Source organism: Myotis nattereri (genome assembly GCF_964212035.1).
Source record: "Myotis nattereri genome assembly, chromosome: 16".
Taxonomy (NCBI): domain Eukaryota; kingdom Metazoa; phylum Chordata; class Mammalia; order Chiroptera; family Vespertilionidae; genus Myotis; species Myotis nattereri.
Window position 1 is genome coordinate 38,621,758 of NC_138091.1, and position 18,345 is coordinate 38,640,102.

At 37.3% G+C, this 18,345-nt stretch overlaps 1 protein-coding gene across 5 annotated transcripts in view; it reads right to left on the reverse strand.

Moving 5' to 3' along the window:
- BPTF (bromodomain PHD finger transcription factor) overlaps nucleotides 1–18,345 on the reverse strand; it is a 116,682-nt gene that overhangs the window by 47,066 nt on the left and 51,271 nt on the right. For all 5 annotated transcript variants that reach the window (XM_081109058.1, XM_081109056.1, XM_081109057.1 and 2 more), the window contains 4 exons: nucleotides 11,856–11,985; nucleotides 11,299–11,437; nucleotides 6,126–6,302; nucleotides 2,400–4,692 (listed from right to left, as the gene is read on the reverse strand). In XM_081109058.1, the coding sequence (XP_080965184.1) occupies nucleotides 2,400–4,692; nucleotides 6,126–6,302; nucleotides 11,299–11,437; nucleotides 11,856–11,985 (2,739 nt within the window). The remainder of the gene's footprint in view (nucleotides 1–2,399; nucleotides 4,693–6,125; nucleotides 6,303–11,298; nucleotides 11,438–11,855; nucleotides 11,986–18,345) is intronic.

The window sequence follows — 18,345 nt, forward strand, 5'->3', positions numbered from 1 at the left end:
ACTTCTCATAGATGAGATGGACAGGGGACAAATACTTTCTCCTCTCAGCCCTGTAGCAGTTAACCAGTCCCCTATATATGTTTGCTAAGTTCAATCAGAATATTCACAGGATAGACCTGCATTTTAGAGGGTCCATCTGGCAGCACTGTGGAGACAACTACTGGTTCAAAGTGATAATAAAACCTGGAATCAGGGCCTGGGGAAAATAGAGGAAGGAATGGACAGTGGAGGGAAAAAGAAGCCCTAATGAGTAGATGAGACAAATTTCACTTATTCAATATGGCTCAGCCTTAACATTAATCAAGATTGAACATGCACCTTTGGCATTCTCATCTCCTACTCTAAACATCAGAAATATTTTATTCAAGTGTGAGTATAAAAATGCATTTCACATGCATGTTTTTTATAGCTATATGTTTTCAAAAAAAACCCCTGCATTCTAAAGTAATAAATAATTTACATATTCACCCATGCCTGTTAGACAGAAGGGATTATGTTTCTTTCAACTTTAGCAAATTAAGATGTTAGCATATATTTTGAAGGCAGTATCTGTTTAAAATGTACAGGAAGGTATTTCCTTCCATTTAAAAATGAGGAATTAACTAAACAGATACAAACTGTGCCCAGAGTGCATATTAAAACATAACAATACAACGCTCCTGAAACCCAGCCGTGCAAAAAAGGGCCCTGGGCAATAACACTCGAGCAGAACTGGTCCAAAGAAAATGCTTCCCAGTTGAGCCTACCTTCCATTTCATAATAGAAAAAGGCAGAAAGATCAGCCTCCACCACTGCCAGGTCATTGTAATTAAAGTATTTGTACACAGTAACTTTTCCAGTGGGAAAGAAGTTACCTGCAGGACAGTCAAGGATACACTTTGGGACCGCTCTCAATGAAGAAAGCAGAAAAGTGCAGAGTAATCCTACAAATCCATGAACTGTAATGAAGAGTTCCTTGATTCCCTGCAGGATTCTGCAAATCCTTCATTGCAGGCCCTGCAGAGAAATTGTACTTTTCAGCTGTCTCTATTGAATGTGTAATGGAGTGATATTTTAATTCAAATCAAAAGATGAGTTATAAAAACTTGGTCAAACCAACTATGTCTGATCATATTAATAAGTTAATTCCTTTATAGAGGGTATTCATTTACACTCTTTTTTTTTTGGTCTTTTATAGCTACTGTCATATAGAGGAAACTAAAAAAAAACACATGATTTTTAACTTTAAGAAACTGGGACCTATTAAAGATACACAGAAATGAAGCCTGCTCAGTAACTTGCAGAAGTAATCAATTTCAGGATCCTAACAAAAGGTAACTGCAAATCTGAGATCCTTCCTAATTTCTGAGTATGTCCCATAGAACTCTTTTTGTTTATGTTCCATCCTTTTCCACTGTAAGGGTATACAGGAAAAAAGACAAGGACATGAAAAAGGACAAAGCAAGGATAAATATGTGAAATGCGATATAGCAGATAAAGTACTGGGCTAGGACTTAGGAAAATGAGGCACTATTTCTAATTTGGTCCCTCTGTGGGCAGAGGCAAATTATGATCTATAATAATAAAAGTGTAATATGCTAATTAGCTGGGACGAAACCTCGGCTGCAAGGGAGGGATCCAGGCAGCCTCCGGCAGCTGCGAGGGAGGATCGAGGCAGCTACAGCTGCGAAGGCCTCCTCTTGCACGAATTTCGTGCATCGGGCCTCTAGTACACACATAAAAGTAAGATCCTTTTCGAAAATAAAACTTTATGATCTCACACTACATACTTATGACTCATCCCCAAAGCTTATTTCTGGGCTTAAAAAAAAATCCCTAAGCAATCTCAGAGACTACCTTTATTTACATAAATAAGAGTACTCCAGCACAAATGTTTATTATACAAATAAATTACATTAGGAAGATTTCCACATAATGAACCTTAATGTAATTTATAGGCAAGTTTCCTAGGTCTTATGTTTTTATGAATTATCTAACAAAAATAAAATACATTTTTATCTACAATTAGGAATCTGTGTAAGCGGAGGGCTGACTTAAGTTATACACAGACTTTTGACCACAAGAGTGTTCAGTACCCCAACCCCCAACTGTTCAAGGGTCAACTATACGAACATTCCAGAAAGTGGGTGATTATCCAATTCTGTGATTATCTCATTCCCAGAGCACACACCTGGCAATAATTTGGAAAGTTAGACCACAAAAACAACTGTTTCTTTTGTTTTGTGGAAAGTAATATCAAATTTCATTTTAAAGGATTCCCTTAAATTTTCAGTCTTTAAGTATATGCTTCCCTGTCTTTTCTCTATTATCTCTTTTTTTAAAAAAAAAAAAAAAAAAAAGGATATTAGGTAATTCTTTTAAACTTCCTCCCTTCCCCAAATACATTTTAAAGTACATACCTCCAGGTGATACCGAAGGTTGGTCTAGGAGAAGGATACGGCCATATATCCAAGGCAGGTTTAGCATTATAATTAAAATAAGGGACTTCTCGGATTCCTCCTTTCCTGGCCAACTTTTTTAAGTCATCATTAGGCAAAACAAATATGCTCTTCTTGCTGCTCTTGGTGAGAAACTTTCTATAGGATGGTAGAGCTGTACCTGAACGAGTCTTCTTGGGTCTTGAAAATTTCATGAGTTTCACTTTGTCTCTTGTGGAATATTCTTTGCTCACAGTCATAGATGTTACCAGAGTGCCTCCTGCGGTGGTTAGTGAGTCAGTCACTGTTGTGGTGACCACCGTTTTGCTCTGCTCCTTCACAGAGATGATGTCCACACTGCTGCCTGGGGAAGGTGTGGAAAGCTTTGTTACTGTTGTAGTCGTGGTTGTGACAGTAGATTTGGCACAATTTTCTGTGGAAGAGACCAAAGTTTGCTTATCACCTTTTGCGACTTTGATTACAGTTTTTGACTCTGTGGCCACTGTGGATGTCATGGTGGTGACTTCTGTGATGACTGTTTTTCTTTTCAAGTCTCCATTGACATTGTCATCTTTGTTGGTGGGCAGACCATTTTCATCAATAAAATCATTACTGAGATTAGATTCCTCTCCAGAAGTAATAGGTGATGGACAAACTTTCTTAACTTCTGAGGTTTCAATTTCCATATCTTCCACCTGATTCACTGCACAGCTTTCTGGGGGTGGTGTGGTAGTTTGTGCTCTCTCACTCTCTCTGGTTAAGGGCAGGGTCTCTAGGCCGTCTTGGTAGTCACGTTCAGAATCTGAAGATCTCAGTGAACATGATTTTGTCTCCAAGTTGTTTTTTTCATTAAAATCTTCCATGATGACATCACCATTCATGAATGGTTTTACAGATTCTTTAACCGTCAGAGATTTAATATCATTTTCAGGAATTACTTTATTTATATTATTAACCTTTGGTTCGACGTCACCACTAACTACTTTACTCTCAGAGATTTCTTTCAAGCATTCACCTTTCAAATATACTTTAGGTTTATTATCTTTTCCATTTATTTGAAAGGTACTTGCTTTCTGTCCTTTCTTTTCAGACTCTTGATTTTCATTGTTCTTTTTGTCAGAGCTACTTTTTAGATTTATTTGATCAATACATTTATTAACTGGTCTCTCCTCTAATTTTTGTTCTTGACTTGTTTTTTTACCATTTGTTTCCATTATCTTACCCTGAAGCCTGTCATCACATTTTCCAGTGGACTTATCTGAAACAAACTCACATTTCAATGGTTCCGTGCCTTCAATACCTTGTTCTTGAGTTATAAACTGCTCAGAAACACTGTCATTGCTATTCTGAACAATCATATCTTCTTCACTGTCTTGAATAGATATAGTATCAGAACTATTTTCCAAAGTGCTGTTATATTCAAAGTGACATCCCAATTTTCCTTCAAAGTCCATTGCTTTTGACAGAGATGAGATATCTCTGTCAGTACTTTTAGATACTGATGGAAATAAAGGGCTCTGGGAAGGAGAAACAATGGTGTTATTATTCTGCTGTGTGAGTGGTTTTTTGTTTTTAGAAGTCAAAGTACCAATTTCATCTGTACTGGCTAATTTAAAGTCATCAATGAGAAAATCACTTCCTTTTGTTTTAATCTTACTGGGTTCCAAACCTTTACTGCTTGGTTCCGAGAGCCTCTCATCTATGTCATTTCCAACAGAATTTTGTTTCTGACAGTCTGTCTCTGGGCTCTGAATGGAGATGTCCTCTAATATTTGATCTTTTGGATAAAGTTTACTTGTGGTATGATCAGGATCACTGATTCCCAGAACTGAGGAATCACTTTCTGAGCATTCCTGAATAAAGTCTTCAGATTTATCATTACTTGCATTAGAATTTTGTTCTTGTCTAAGCACGCCTCTTTGACACCCTTCTTTTGCTTTTGTTATTACTGGTGACTCAGACAAACTTTTCAAAGAACTTGTAGAGGTCTTTCCTGCACCCTTAATTCCACCCTCCAACTTCATTTTTTCAAGTCGCTGTTTTTCTTCCAGTGTAAACTGTTTAATTCTCCTTTCAAGAAGTCCATCTAGTTTGGATGACTTAATTTTCTTTTTATAACTAGTCCTTAGATGAAAACCCTCACTGACATTGACCACATCTACTTGAGAACTTTCCTGACAGTTTATAGGTGACTCTGTTTTCACATCATCATCTATTTCCATTGGCTCCTCCTTAAAGGATCTATCATTGTCAGAATCTAAGTCTTCTTTTATATCTGTAAAACAAAGACAAGTATACAAGTGATATTTTTACTCTTAAAAGCACAATTCACGATAGTATTTTTATTTTCTAATATATGATTAAAATAGGTTAACAGACAGGCCTAAATGTTATAAAAGGTTAAAAGATCAATATATTCCAAATATTTAAACATTCTAATTCTTAGTATCTAAAAATGGTGGACTACTACAATGTAAAATTACTTGCTATATGATAGCTACTGCATACACAGTACCTTCATTTAAGATCCTATGTAGAATATCTTATAGTTAAAAAAATCTTGTTCGGCCAGTGTGGCTCAATGGTTGAACATCCACCTATGAACCAGGTCAGGGCACATGCCTGGGTTGCAGGCTCGATCCCAAGTGTGGGGATGTAGGAGGCACCCGATCAATGATTTTCTCTCACCACTGATGTTTCTCTTTTTTTTTTTAAATATATTTTATTGATTTTTCACAGAGAGGAAGGGAGAGAGATAGAAAGTTAGAAACATCGATGAGAGAGAAACATTGATCAGCTGCCTCCTGCACATCTCCCACTGGGGATGTGCCCGCAACCCAGGTACATGCCCTTGACCGGAATCGAACCCAGGACCTTTCAGTCCGCAGGCCGATGCTCTATCCACTGAGCCAAACCGGTTTCGGCACCACTGATGTTTCTATCTCTCTCCCTCTCCCTTCCTTCTGAAATCAGTAAAAATATATTTTTAAAAAATGTATCTTAAGGCTCATGCATTATCTCGCTTATCTTTTAAAAAACAACTTTTCACAAAACACAATATAAGCTCCTCAAAACATTTAATGTAGAATTATCTCATGATCCAGCAATAACACATAAGTCCATATAAGAACTTATACACAAATGTTCATATCAGCATTATTCATAATAGCCCCAAAGTAAAAAGGACACAAATGTCCATCAACTGATGAATGAATAAACAAAATGTGGCCTATCCATATAAAAGAGTATTATTCAAAAATGTTTTCAAATGAAGAACTATTGATACATGCTACACCATGGATGAACCTTGAAAACATTATGTTAAGTGAAAGAGGCCAGTAACAAATACCACATATTACATGATTCCATTTATATGGAATGTAAAGATAGGCAAATCCATAGAGACAAAAAGTAAATTACTGGGCTGGGGAGGGGGACAAAGGGAGAATTGGGAATGCTAATGGATATGGGTTTCTTTTTGGGGTCAAGAATATGTTCTAAAATTGATTGTGGTGATAGCCGAACAACTCTGTGAAATACTAAAAACCACTAAATTGTACACTTTAAATCAGTGAATTACAAGGCATAGGATTGTTTCAATTATGCTATTATCAAAAAGAGACAATGCAGTACCTTTCCTGCTGTGCGAATTAGATACAGTGCATTTTTATCACCCCTAGGCTGACCTTCACAATGGACTCTCCTTACCTTGGTCCTTCTCAGTAATCTTTGAAATGTCCATTTCACTTTGGTCTGCTCCTCTTGCTGCACCTGAATCTTTTACCTCGTCTTTCTCAGAATCAGGCTCTGTTTTTATTTTTTTTGGACTTCGTGGGCTTTTTCTTCTATCTGATTCATCCATATTTTCATCCATATTAGTTTTGGCTGAAAAGAACCAAGTATATATTAACTACAAATATTTTGATTATTAGCAATTTAATATATCTGAGTGGAAATTATCAAGTACTTTCCAGCAATATACTCCATTATTTTTAATTAAAAAAAAAAGTTGACCCAGACAAGAAAAAAAGCTAAAGGAGCTTATCACCACCAAATAAGAAATGTTAAGGGGTTTTCTCTAAGGGGAAAAAAAGGTAAGAAATATGCACAATAAAATGGCAATAAATACATATCTATCAACAACTTGAATCTAAAAATCAAACTAAGCAAACAAGCAGAACAGAAACAGACTCAGAAATATAGAGAACATTCTGATTGTTGCCAGATGCGGGGGGGTAGGAGGGTAGGGGGTAGGGTGGTTGGGAGAATGGGTGAAAAAGGTGAAAGGATTAAGAAATACAAATAGGTTGTTACAGAATAGTTATGGGGATGTAAAGTACAGCATAGGGAATATAGTCAATACTATTGTAATAGCTATGTATGGTATCAGATGTGTGCAAGATTTATTGGGATAATCACTTAGTGAGTTATGTAAAGTTTAATCACTGGGGTGTATACCTCAAATTATATAATAATGTATGTCATATGTAATTTAAAAATGATTTAAAAATTGAAAAAAATGATTTTAAAATAGGGAAAAAAACAACAAAAACTGACCAAATTAACTAAGTTGTTAGATAATCCCAGGAGGAGTTTAGGGAAGAGAGTAGGAGAGTCTGGGGTGCTGTCATGGTCAGTGTCTCAGAGAATGTGCAGTCCATGAAAACCAACCCAGATGTATGTCTATGAGTCGTTTTCTCTATGTTTATTATTCTTCAATAAAGTGTGTTTGTTTTTTTAAGTTGAAGATCCTATATATACTTTCATATATATTCCAGTGACCTAAAGCATAAAAGGAATGACTTCATTTTATATGTGCTTTAGAAGCCTTCACAAATGAGACTATTTCAGCCTGTTCATTGACTCCAGAAAGTTTGCATAGTGGTTTTCCACAGACAATGTGTTACAGAACCATATTAAAATTGGATAAATTTTCTGATCCCCTAGAACAGTGGTCAGCAAACTGCAGCTCGAGAGCCACATGTGCCTCTTTGGTCCCTTGAGTGTGGCTATTCCACAAAATACCATGTGTGGGCGCGCAGTGCAATTGAAACTTCGTGGCCCATGCGCAGAAGTCAGTATTTTGTGGAAGAGCCACACTCAAGGGGCCAAAGAACTGCATATGGCTCACGAGCCGCAGTTTGCCGACCACTGCCCTGGGGGGGAAAAAAGTACATACACAAACTTTTGTAATTAATTTCAATGGATTCTTGGATAAACTTGAAGTTTATCCACTGACTCCAAGTGAAGAATACTTAATTCTGTATCACAGAATTAAGAGAAATATCCAAATGCAATGTGTGGCCTTGTTTGGACCCGATTTACTGCCAAGAGTAAAAAGGCATCTTTCAGACAATTGGGGCAATGGCAGTATGAGCTGAGAATCCATTGTTAATTTGCTGAATGTGATAATGGCATGTAGCCATGAAAAAAATCCATTTTCGTTAGAGATACATACTGAACAAATTTGGTGAGTAACATAATTTTGGGAATTTGCAGGAAAAAAGTGGGCAATGACAACTGGAGAGTGTTAGAATTTGATAATTATTGAAGTTGAAGGATGGTTACTTGGGAGTTCATTATTCTATTCTCTTTTCTTCTGTGTAGTTTCAAATTTTCCATAAGAAATAAAAAAGAAACCCACAAAACAGAACTATTGTCTGGGTGAATATTCTTAAATCTTAGAGAGGCATTTTCTACCTTTTATTTTCTTTTTCACTTGAACTAAAATATCTCAAGGACGTGGCAAGATGTACCTATTTTTTATTTAAATAAATGAATCCTTCCAGAAAGGTTTGAACGAGGATAGGAAAAAGAATGCAAAAAACACAGCCAGTACCTGTTAAAATAGCAGCATAGAGGTAAAAGAAGAAAAGCATCATACAACAGGATGACGGGATGTGTCTGGACCCCACAGGTAACAAAAGAATAAAAAAAAACCTAAACTGATACCCTTCATTTTCAATGCTTCTTCAGTTATTGCAGAATTGCTGGGAAACATTTTTTCAATGGTTTCAAGTTGCTCAAAAAGAGTTTTATATGACAATGGTAATCCTGATATTTAAAACAAATAACTATAAAATACTTGGGGTTTTCCCCTATTAAAATCTTCTTGACATAAACATTAATATACACCCATTACTAAAGCTGATAAATTAATGTGCAAAGCAAATGCACACAATCTGAGTTAGAATACAGTAACATTAGAGTTAAGAAACACACAGCAGCCAAACAACACATCTGTGCCTCTATCACATGATCAAATTAGATTAGCCATTATAGGGAGCAACAGTTCTGAGATTATAAACAGTATAATCTATATTGATTTATATAAATAGTACAAACATATATTATTGCCTTCTCTGTGGTTCCTAGTCTGTAGTTAAGCTAAGCTAACAATATGTACTGCTGCTTTTCCCCCTGCTAACGCCGGGAAGGAAAGGCTCAAATGATGCTAGAAGACTAACTTGGTACCTGACTGTTAAGGCTCAGCATTTGGACAATGGAAAATCCTATGTTAAGAAAGTGGATATAAAAAAAATTCACAAAAGCCTAAATATTTTGCATATTGATAATCAGAACTTTATTTCAAAGTTAAACCAGGTCAGACAAAGTAAGAAAAAAGCTCTCTAGAATTTTGAGTGTTATATGGGTAACTAGTGCAACAAGATGGTGCTAAAAAAATGTAATGGGCATTATCATGGACATTTAGCCTGAATATAATCTATATCTACATTAATAAAATACAAAGATGCTAATTGACTGTACCTTCACTATACCCACCAGCCAATCAGAGCAACTATATGCAAATTAACACAACCAAGGTGGCGGTTAATTTGCATATACCGGCTGGGAGCGAAGACTAAAAACAATGTGGAAGCGAAGCACTGCAGAAGGGAGCTAAGTAGAGGCAGCGGAGACAGGAACGGAGTCAAGGCTGCAGAGGCGGGAGGCGGGAGGGAAACCAGCCAGGTGGCAGGGCGGGAACAAAGCCCACGGGTTTCGCTCACTTCTCTGCTTCGCTCCAGCCGCAGGAAGCCCTATTCCTGCAACGGGCCTCTAGTATATATATATAAAAGCCTAAGCGACCGTTAAGACCGGACAACTAGACTAGCAGGTAGCTATGACGCACACTGACCACCAGGGGGCAGATGCTCAATGCAGGAGCTGCCCCCTGGTGGTCAATGTGCTCCCATAGCCAACCTCCCACAGCCAGCCAACCTCCCGAGGTTCCTCCCCCTGGCCAGCTAGATTGGCCCTGATAGCAGGCTAGGCCGAGGGACCCCACCCATGCACGAATTCGTGCACCGGGCCTCTAGTCAGGTAATAATAGACTGGTAATAAAATAGAAAATTTCATTGAGAATGTGCAAGACTCTTCTAGTTTCCATAAAATAAATTCCAGTGGGCCTTATAAAATACATTAGTTTTCTATTAAAAGATAATCTCATAACTTCCCTAAATTTCAAAAATCTACCAGTCCAGTTTTCAATACAACCATTCACAAAAAAAAGCCAAATCAATTAGCTAGATATGTGCATAGTACCTGACACTTATACCATAGACTTCACAGGAAAGAACACATCACACCATAAATCAGCAAATTATACTGCACAGTGAAGAGAACTGCTTTTGAAAATCACTTAATTAACAGAGAGAGACTGCATGGTAGAGTGCAAAAAGGGCAAAGGAAGCCAAGAGATATTGATTCCAGCCATATCACTCTTGATCTAGTATGAACATCAGTATTTCACTTAACATCTTCATGAAATAATCTTGTGTAATATGAATTTCAATATATAAGTTTATATTTTTAGAAAAATATATTTTTATTGATTTCAGAGAGGAAGGGAGAGGAAGAGAGAGATAAGAAACATCAATGATGAGAGAGAATCATTGATCGACTGCTTCCTGCATGCAACTTGGGATTGAGCATGAAATCTGGGAATGTGCCCTGACTGGAATCAAACCATGACCTCTTACTTCATAGGTCGGTGCTCAACCACTGAGCCACACCGGCTGGGCTCAATATATAAGGTTTCTTAAAAGGACGTTTCACCTCTATAGTTCTATGATTCTAAAGTCATTACCCAGTAGCATAAATTGAGTTAATCCCTCATTTAAGTGACAGTGTTATGGAAATCTCTATCACTTCCTTTCTAGTTTTGTCACGTGCTGTAATGCTGAGGTTACCAGATGTATGATTCCTCAAGGAGTCAAGTAGTACTGAATTTAAGATTTGAGAAAAAACAATTAGGTGGCTGAGGCCTTTTGTAATTTCTTTTTTTAAAAATAATACAAATTCTATTCCATCATCTCTCATTAACTGAAATCCTAGGTATCAAAATCTTTTGAATAAAGGTAATCTTAAAACTTATCAAGTTTTTAATAAGCTACATTAGTAATTTTGAACATTCTATTAAAAATTTCAGAAAAAGTATTATCTATATATATAAAAGCCAAGCGACTGGAATGCCGGAACAACTGGTCACTATGACGCACACCGCGGTGGCCAACCAGCCCAATCGGGGTCCTGATCAGCACCCCCAACCTCCCACCTTCCTTTTCCCGCTACTGGCCCAGCCTGATTGGTCCCCAACCACAGGGGCAGTGCCGCTCAGCCAGAAGCCAGGCTCACGGCTAGCAAGCGCAGTGGTCGTGGTGGGAGCCTCTTACACCTTCATGGCAGCGCTAAGGAGCAGCAAGCTGAGCAGTAAGGAGCGAGGGGTCCTGGAATGTGAGAAGGCACAGGCCAGGCTGAGGAGACTGCCCCCATCCCTCCCCCCAACCCCAGTGTATGAATTTCATGCACTGAGCCTCTAAAGAAAGTACTATAAATCTATAAGAAATAAATATGAAGGAAAAATACTTCAATTACTTACTTCCTTCAAATGACTTTCTGTAATTCACATTAGTATTGCCTGGCAATTTAGGAACAAACCTATAGACGTGAGTTTTACTAATCCAGCTCCAACCACCATATCCTGTTACTCTGTATTCCTCTCCTTTTTGTTTCCAAACCTGTTGTAAATAAAAAACATTCCGGTTAAACAAGAAAGAGAATGCTTATAAAGTACATGTGTGGCTCTATACATTTTTACCAAACAAAATCAACAGGCAGACAAATTAATTAAATTTATCAATCAATTTTATTTACAGCAAAAATCAAAGATTTATGAAAAAACCCTAATTTTTCTTTCTGATATAAAAAATGTAACACAATTTTACAATGTGATGACTATTTCAAAAAATTGGCCTAATAACTCACCTATATTCTACTAAGATAAATCTATGCTTATAAAATTGCCAGAAAGATTACTTCATTCCAACTTTATGAAAAGATTATCAAAAGTAAAACAAACTATCAAGTACTCAAAGTTGTAGAATAAAGGTCTCAGAAATGGCGAACACTGTTTTAAAATTTGTTAAGAAAAATTACCTGATGTTTAACTGGAAATGTATATTTCACCCACGTAGCTTGTTGCATCGTTTCTTCCTCTTCTTGTTTCTTCTCCTTTTTTTTGACTTTCTCTTTTTCTTCTCTTTCAATTGATGTCATCCTGTGTAACCTAAGAATATAAGAATACAAAGATAGGATTACATATAACTTAGAAAAACAATGTAAAAATTAAGTGCTGAAATATTAGGAAGACAAAAACAAATAATGGTTAGATGTAATCCACAACCCAGACAACCCCAACACAGAAAAATAAGCAGATGCACAATTCCATAATAGGAAAAATCAAATAGTAAAGAGGCAAAAACAGGACATGCCCTGTTCCCCTTAAGTAATACTCATTTATAATTGATTCCTAAAATATTTCATGCATACACCAATAGTTACACAAAAGAGGTATTATATTACAAACACAACTACCTGGTTTATTAATCAATAAATAACTGCACTAGGAGATTTTTCCATACCGGAAGATACAGATCTTTTAAAGAATATACCACTGCATGAATATACTATAATTTATTAATCCAGTTGCCTATTAAAAAGAATACTTTATTTCTTTCTCCCCAAATAAGACCAACAAATCCAAAAACTTTTATTTTCAAACAATATTTCTGATTCCATCTAGCACTGTACATTTTAAAGCCTTCACATGGTCCACTAACATAGAATTCAGGCTTTCTACATCCACAGATAAAGGGGCCCACATGTCTCCTGCTTCTGGGCCAGGGAAGGGCACGAGTTAGGCATCATTAGGTATAGGACATAAGCCACACTTTTTTTTCAGGCCGGACAACAGGTATCACTGCATTCAGCAGGAAGGGGATGGGCAAGCCTGTGGTGAAACTCTACATTAAGGTGTTTTAGATGAGTAGTCGCCAACCGGAGGTCCGCAGACCACTGGTGGTCCGTGAGGTCCGAAAGGTTGGCGATTGCTGTTTTAGACTATATGTGCATAAATGGAACTATTTCCTACAAGCAGGAACATTAACCAAGAGCTGCAGAGAGAAGTTCCTGTCTTTCTGAGAGCTCCAGTGGTAGAACTGTTTGCATCACCCTCTACCCAGCTGTAGCCTATTTCCCATGCACAGCCATGTGGCATGAACAGAGATCTTTTGTCAGCGTGCAGGGAGGGAGGTGCTAATAAGCTGTGAAAGAAGATTTAATTATTTTTATCTCCATTCCTAAACCAAAAACTCCCTACCTATCTTTAGGACCCCAGAATCTAGCCTCCCTGAGACTGACAGAACTTATGCTAATAAACTGCACACAACTAGTAAAGCAAACATCCTTCTTCTCTCACAGCTGATGGGAGGAGAGGAAAGGGAATGGATTCTCATTGGGACTAACTCACTGAGTCAAATACCATTAATTTGCTATCAACCACTCTTGGAACCAGGGAGTGGGGCAAGCTCTGTAAGGCAGAGAGCACGGTGGGTAACCCCGACAGCCTCAGCCCACCAGAGTAAAGAGGGAGTGACTGAGGACCATGTAGTATCTCTCAACAGTTTCTGTGGGCTCAGCTTTAAACGCCTCTGCAAAGTCAGGTCCAGCACTGTAACTGTCCGTCTTCACTTTCACTGACAGTGGCCAGGGATGGCGCACTGTGTGAGGAGAGTAGCAGTGCAGTGACACTCTAGGGCAGTGGTTCTCAACCTGTGGGTCACGACCCCTTTGGGGTCAAACGACTGTTTCACAGGAGTCGCCTAAGACCATTGGAAAACACATATATAATTACATATTGTTTTGTGATTAATCACTATGCTTTAATTATGTTCAATTTGTAACAATGAAATTGGGGGTCACCACAACATGAGGAACTGTATTAAAGGGTTGCTGCATTAGGAAGGTTGAGAACCTCTACTCTAGGGGCTCATGGCCGAGCTGGACTTTCGGCTTGTACTCTAGTGTTCCCAGGAAACAGATCCATCTTCATCAAAGGCTTAACTTTGGCAGGGAAGGCAGGCCTATGAGGTGATATTGGAGCTCATCTGTGAAGTTAGCTAAGCCAGAGTAAATTCTAGGGTTCTTACTGCCACCAAAACAACCCTTAGGAGAAAAAGCAGCAACAAAGGAGCTCCAAAGGAGTTCAATTCCTCTTGGTTGGGCAGAAAGCTTGGCTACTGCTGCCCGCCTGGAGGCCCCAGGAAGGAAGCGCTATCAGGCCGGACTGCACAACTCCACCTGCTGCTCTACATTAGTGGGTGCACTGGTAGTAGATGTTCCTTCTACATGACCCAGTTCAACTGAAAGCTGGACCAGGAATATGGACTGAGCTTCAACTCCACTCCCAATCTCCATGTGGTGCCCAGGGTTTTGTCCAGTGAGTGTTTGCTATGACAATCAAAGCTTTCTTATTGAAATGCTTTCTGGCGGTTTTGGCTAACTTGGGGAGTATCCTCCACTGTCCCCCAGTGCTGGGATGACTAAGTCCAAAGGTTCATGCACTTAAAATGCTGACAGTGCCAAACTGCTCTTCAGAACTGTACACTTTACAGTGCCATCAATTATAAAGCCACTCTGCTTCCCATACCTTCACTCAAGTTAGTACCAAACTTCTAAATTAGCCCAACTGAGATAAGAAATACTATCCCATTGTTTTTATTTACATTTCTTTAATTATAAGAGAAGTAACCTTTTTTTATACATTTCTACTGGCCTTTCGTATTTATTTTCTGCATAATGCCTGTTCAAATCCTTTGTCTTGTCTGCACTGGACTATTAGTCCTTTTCATTTATAAAAATGTCTTTGTCAATTAAGGAAATTTTCCATTTGTAGTGCAAATATTTTTCCTCAGTTTGTCATGTCTTTTGAGTTTGATTACATTATTATTTTCCACTCAGAATTTTAAATACATATATCCACTCTTTTCCTCTATGGCATCTGGGTTTTAAATCTGTTTAAAAAGAAAGTATCACAACAAAAACATAAATTAATTCGTGGTTTCTTATTGAAGTTTTGTTTTTATTGTTATTCAGTTTTGGTGTTTTTTTTTTAATCTTCATTTATCTGAAAGTGTTTGCTGAGGCAGAGATTGAGCTGATATTTTGTGCAAACATGCCCTGCCCTCTTTCTTTCTCTGGCATTCGATGTTATCATAGCCAGATTCCCACGTGTGCTTAGGTCTATTTCTGGATTCTCTGTTCGATTCCACTGCACTGCTTCCTCTGCAATACAAATTATTTTGATCATTGAAGCTTCAAAATATGTTAATAATAATACCAATCCCTTTTTTTATAATACCTACTTCCCTTTTCCTACACATTAATTTTTCTAGATGAAATATTATCATTTTGGTGAAACTTCCCTGCACATGGAGAAAAATCCTATTTAATAACAATGCAAATAAATATTAATTTTTATAAATTACTACATAGCATCTTTAGAAAATATACACATCCAGGCATATATCTTTTTATTTACTCAAAGTATCCTTTTATATCTTTAATAAAATGATTTCTTCGCATGATCCTGAAGATAATCTTGTTAAATTTATTCCTAGTTGAGGTTTCTTTTTTGTTCAGATCTTTTCTTTCATTATGATTTTTTTAAATATGTAAAATGTAACCAGGTTAAGAAACAGAACTTTATCAATAACCAATACATCTGAAGCTAGTGTGTCCCACCCCAGGTAGTCATTATCCTGGGTCTCTTTCACGGATTTACCACCTATGTATGTATCCCAAATAGTATCAAGTTAGCTTCTAAAAACTCCCTACCAGAATAAAACCTGCTACATGAGTGAAAGAGCAATACTGTCACTGAGAAAAAAATAACTTTTCTCTGGATCATAGTTTGCAAGAGCCTCTTCTGGTAAAATCCAAGGGCAAGTTCATGAGCAAGACCTGGAAGGCACTGGGCTCACCACACTCAGAGGCTCTAGCAGACTGTGTAAATAGGTACTGCAGGCAGGATCTGAAGAAGACTGCTCTACATTTCCTGTTTCTGGGCCTTCTGAGGATTCTGTGGTGAGAGCTGTAACAATTCTCAGTTCTCTCCCTTCTTGGGTACTTACCATTTGTACAGCTGCACTATTGCTTCCAGTTTTATTGGTGCTGCATTCTCTCTTGTTCCCCTTGTCCCTGTGGGTTTATGCTTTTAAAAAAATCCCTCTGCCATAGTTTTGGTGGAGCTCAGCAGGGGGCAAACTTAAGTACTTATTCAATTTGTTATTTTTAACTCAGAACTTCTACTGTATTTTCCACATGGTTACTGCTTATATACATAAAATCTATTGTCAATATGGTGGCCATCTTACTTGATTTTCATATTGTTTCTGTTAGTTCTTTTAAGTATATAATTAGATCAACTGCATAATTGTGATAAACTGCCTTGGCTAATACTTTTTTTTTTTTTTTAAGAGAAAACCCCAGTAGAGGTTTTTTTTGTCTTTTTTTCTTTTTTTGAAATATATTTTATTGATTTTTTTACAGAGAGGAGGGGAGAGGGATAGTGAGTTAGAAACATCGATGAGAGAGAAACATCGATCAACTGCCTCCTGCACGCCCCCTACTGGGGATATGCCCGCAACCAAGGTACATGCCCTTGACTGGAATAGAACCTGGGACCCTTCAGTCCGCAGGCTGACGCTTTATCCACTGAGCAAAACCGGTTAGAGCTTGGCTAATACTTTTTAAGAAACGTTAAAAGACAGTCGTAATAGCTGGCATATTTGTTTTGTGTCAGAGTATTAATGGGAATGCCTTAAAGAGTTTCACCAAAAACCATGATGGTTTGATTGAAATACATATTTATCAAAAAAAAAAAAAAAAAAAGACTATTCATCTCTTCCCATTCCCCAAGTATTTTTAAAAAAAGAATAATGAACTTGTTAATAAACAAATACATTTTTGGCATCTAATGAGATGATCTAAGTTTTCTTTCTTTGATGTATTAAAATAGCATGGTATTAATAATATCCTAAGAATGGACAAGTTTTCCATGCTAGGGGTAGTCGATTTAGCTATGGTTTAATTCTTTAAATTTACTCCTAAATGTATTTCCTAGTCTTAAGATTTCTTGAATGCACACGGTGTGCCATTAATTATTTATCAATGGTAAATATTACTAAAGATAGGACTACAATTTTCTATTTATCTATTCATCAGTTTCTGTTTATCAAGTTTCATACTAACAGAAATGATAATCTACAAGATTTCCTTCTTTTTCTATTTTGTGAAAGAGTTTAAATAGAATTATCTGTTTATTGAAACTTGAATAACTTCCCTATGAAATCATCTGGTCCTGCCCTTCTCCTGAGATAGTCTTTAAACTGAACCAGAAATCCTCTTCTTGACTCAGAAGAGTATATAGCCTATGGCCTACTCAGTCCAATGACTGAGGTCCAAGGGGCTCCCCACCCGCCAACTCTTCTACCGAAAAGTAGGAGCCCTTTTCTCTGTGGACGCAGGAAGCCCGAGTACTGCAATAGTGAGCCCTGTGAAGGGTTAAGTCCCTAGTACCAGTGAGAGAATATGGGTTGGTTGGTATGTCCCATTTTCTATTCTTGATATGGGTTCTTTAATTTTCACCCCTCTCACTCCTTTTCTGATAATCTTATCAGGGATTTATAAATTGTAATTGTATCTAAGGCATATTTGTTTTCTATTTCATGAAATATATACTATTTGATATCCTTAATATTTTTTTCTTTGGGTTGACGTCTTGAGACTTATACCTCGCTAATTAATTTTAGTTTTTCTTTTCCAATATAAATGTTGAAGGCTACCAATTTGCCCTGGGTACTCTTTTTTTTTTTAATCCTCACCCAAGGATATGTTTACTGATTTGAAAGAGATGGGAAAGGAAGGGGAGGATGGCATGACAGAGGAAAAGGGATGGGGAGGAAAGGAGGGATACAGTGGTCAGTTGCCTCCCATACGCTACCTGGATGGAACCCAAAACCTTTTTAGTATAAGGGACGGTGCTCCAACCAACTAAGCCAGTGATGGCGAACCTGTGACACACGAACTCATTTTTTTGGTTGATTTTTTCTTTGTTAAATGGCATTTAAATATATAAAATAAATATCAAAAATATAAGTCTTTGTTTTACTATGGTTGCAAATATCAAAAAATTTCTATATGTGACACAGCACCAGAGTTAAGTTAGGGTTATTCAAAATGCTGATAGACCGAGCTCAAAAGGTTCGCCATCACTGAGCTAAGCCATCCAGCCGGGGCTTCCCTGGGCACTCTTTAGTTATAGCCCCCAAATGTCAATACATGTAGTATTCTCATAAACTTTCCATTCAAAATGTTTTCTAGTTTTCATTATGATTTTTCTTTGACCACCTGGTATTCACTTAGAGATACCTTTCTTCAGTTTCGAGCATAAACTCTTACATTGCTTTAACCTTTTACCACAAGTGTTCATATCTATAAACAACACTGTACCACTGTATTAGCATACATGTTTTTAAATTTTACATAAATGGAATCATACTCCAAGTATTTTTTAGGAAAAGAGTTG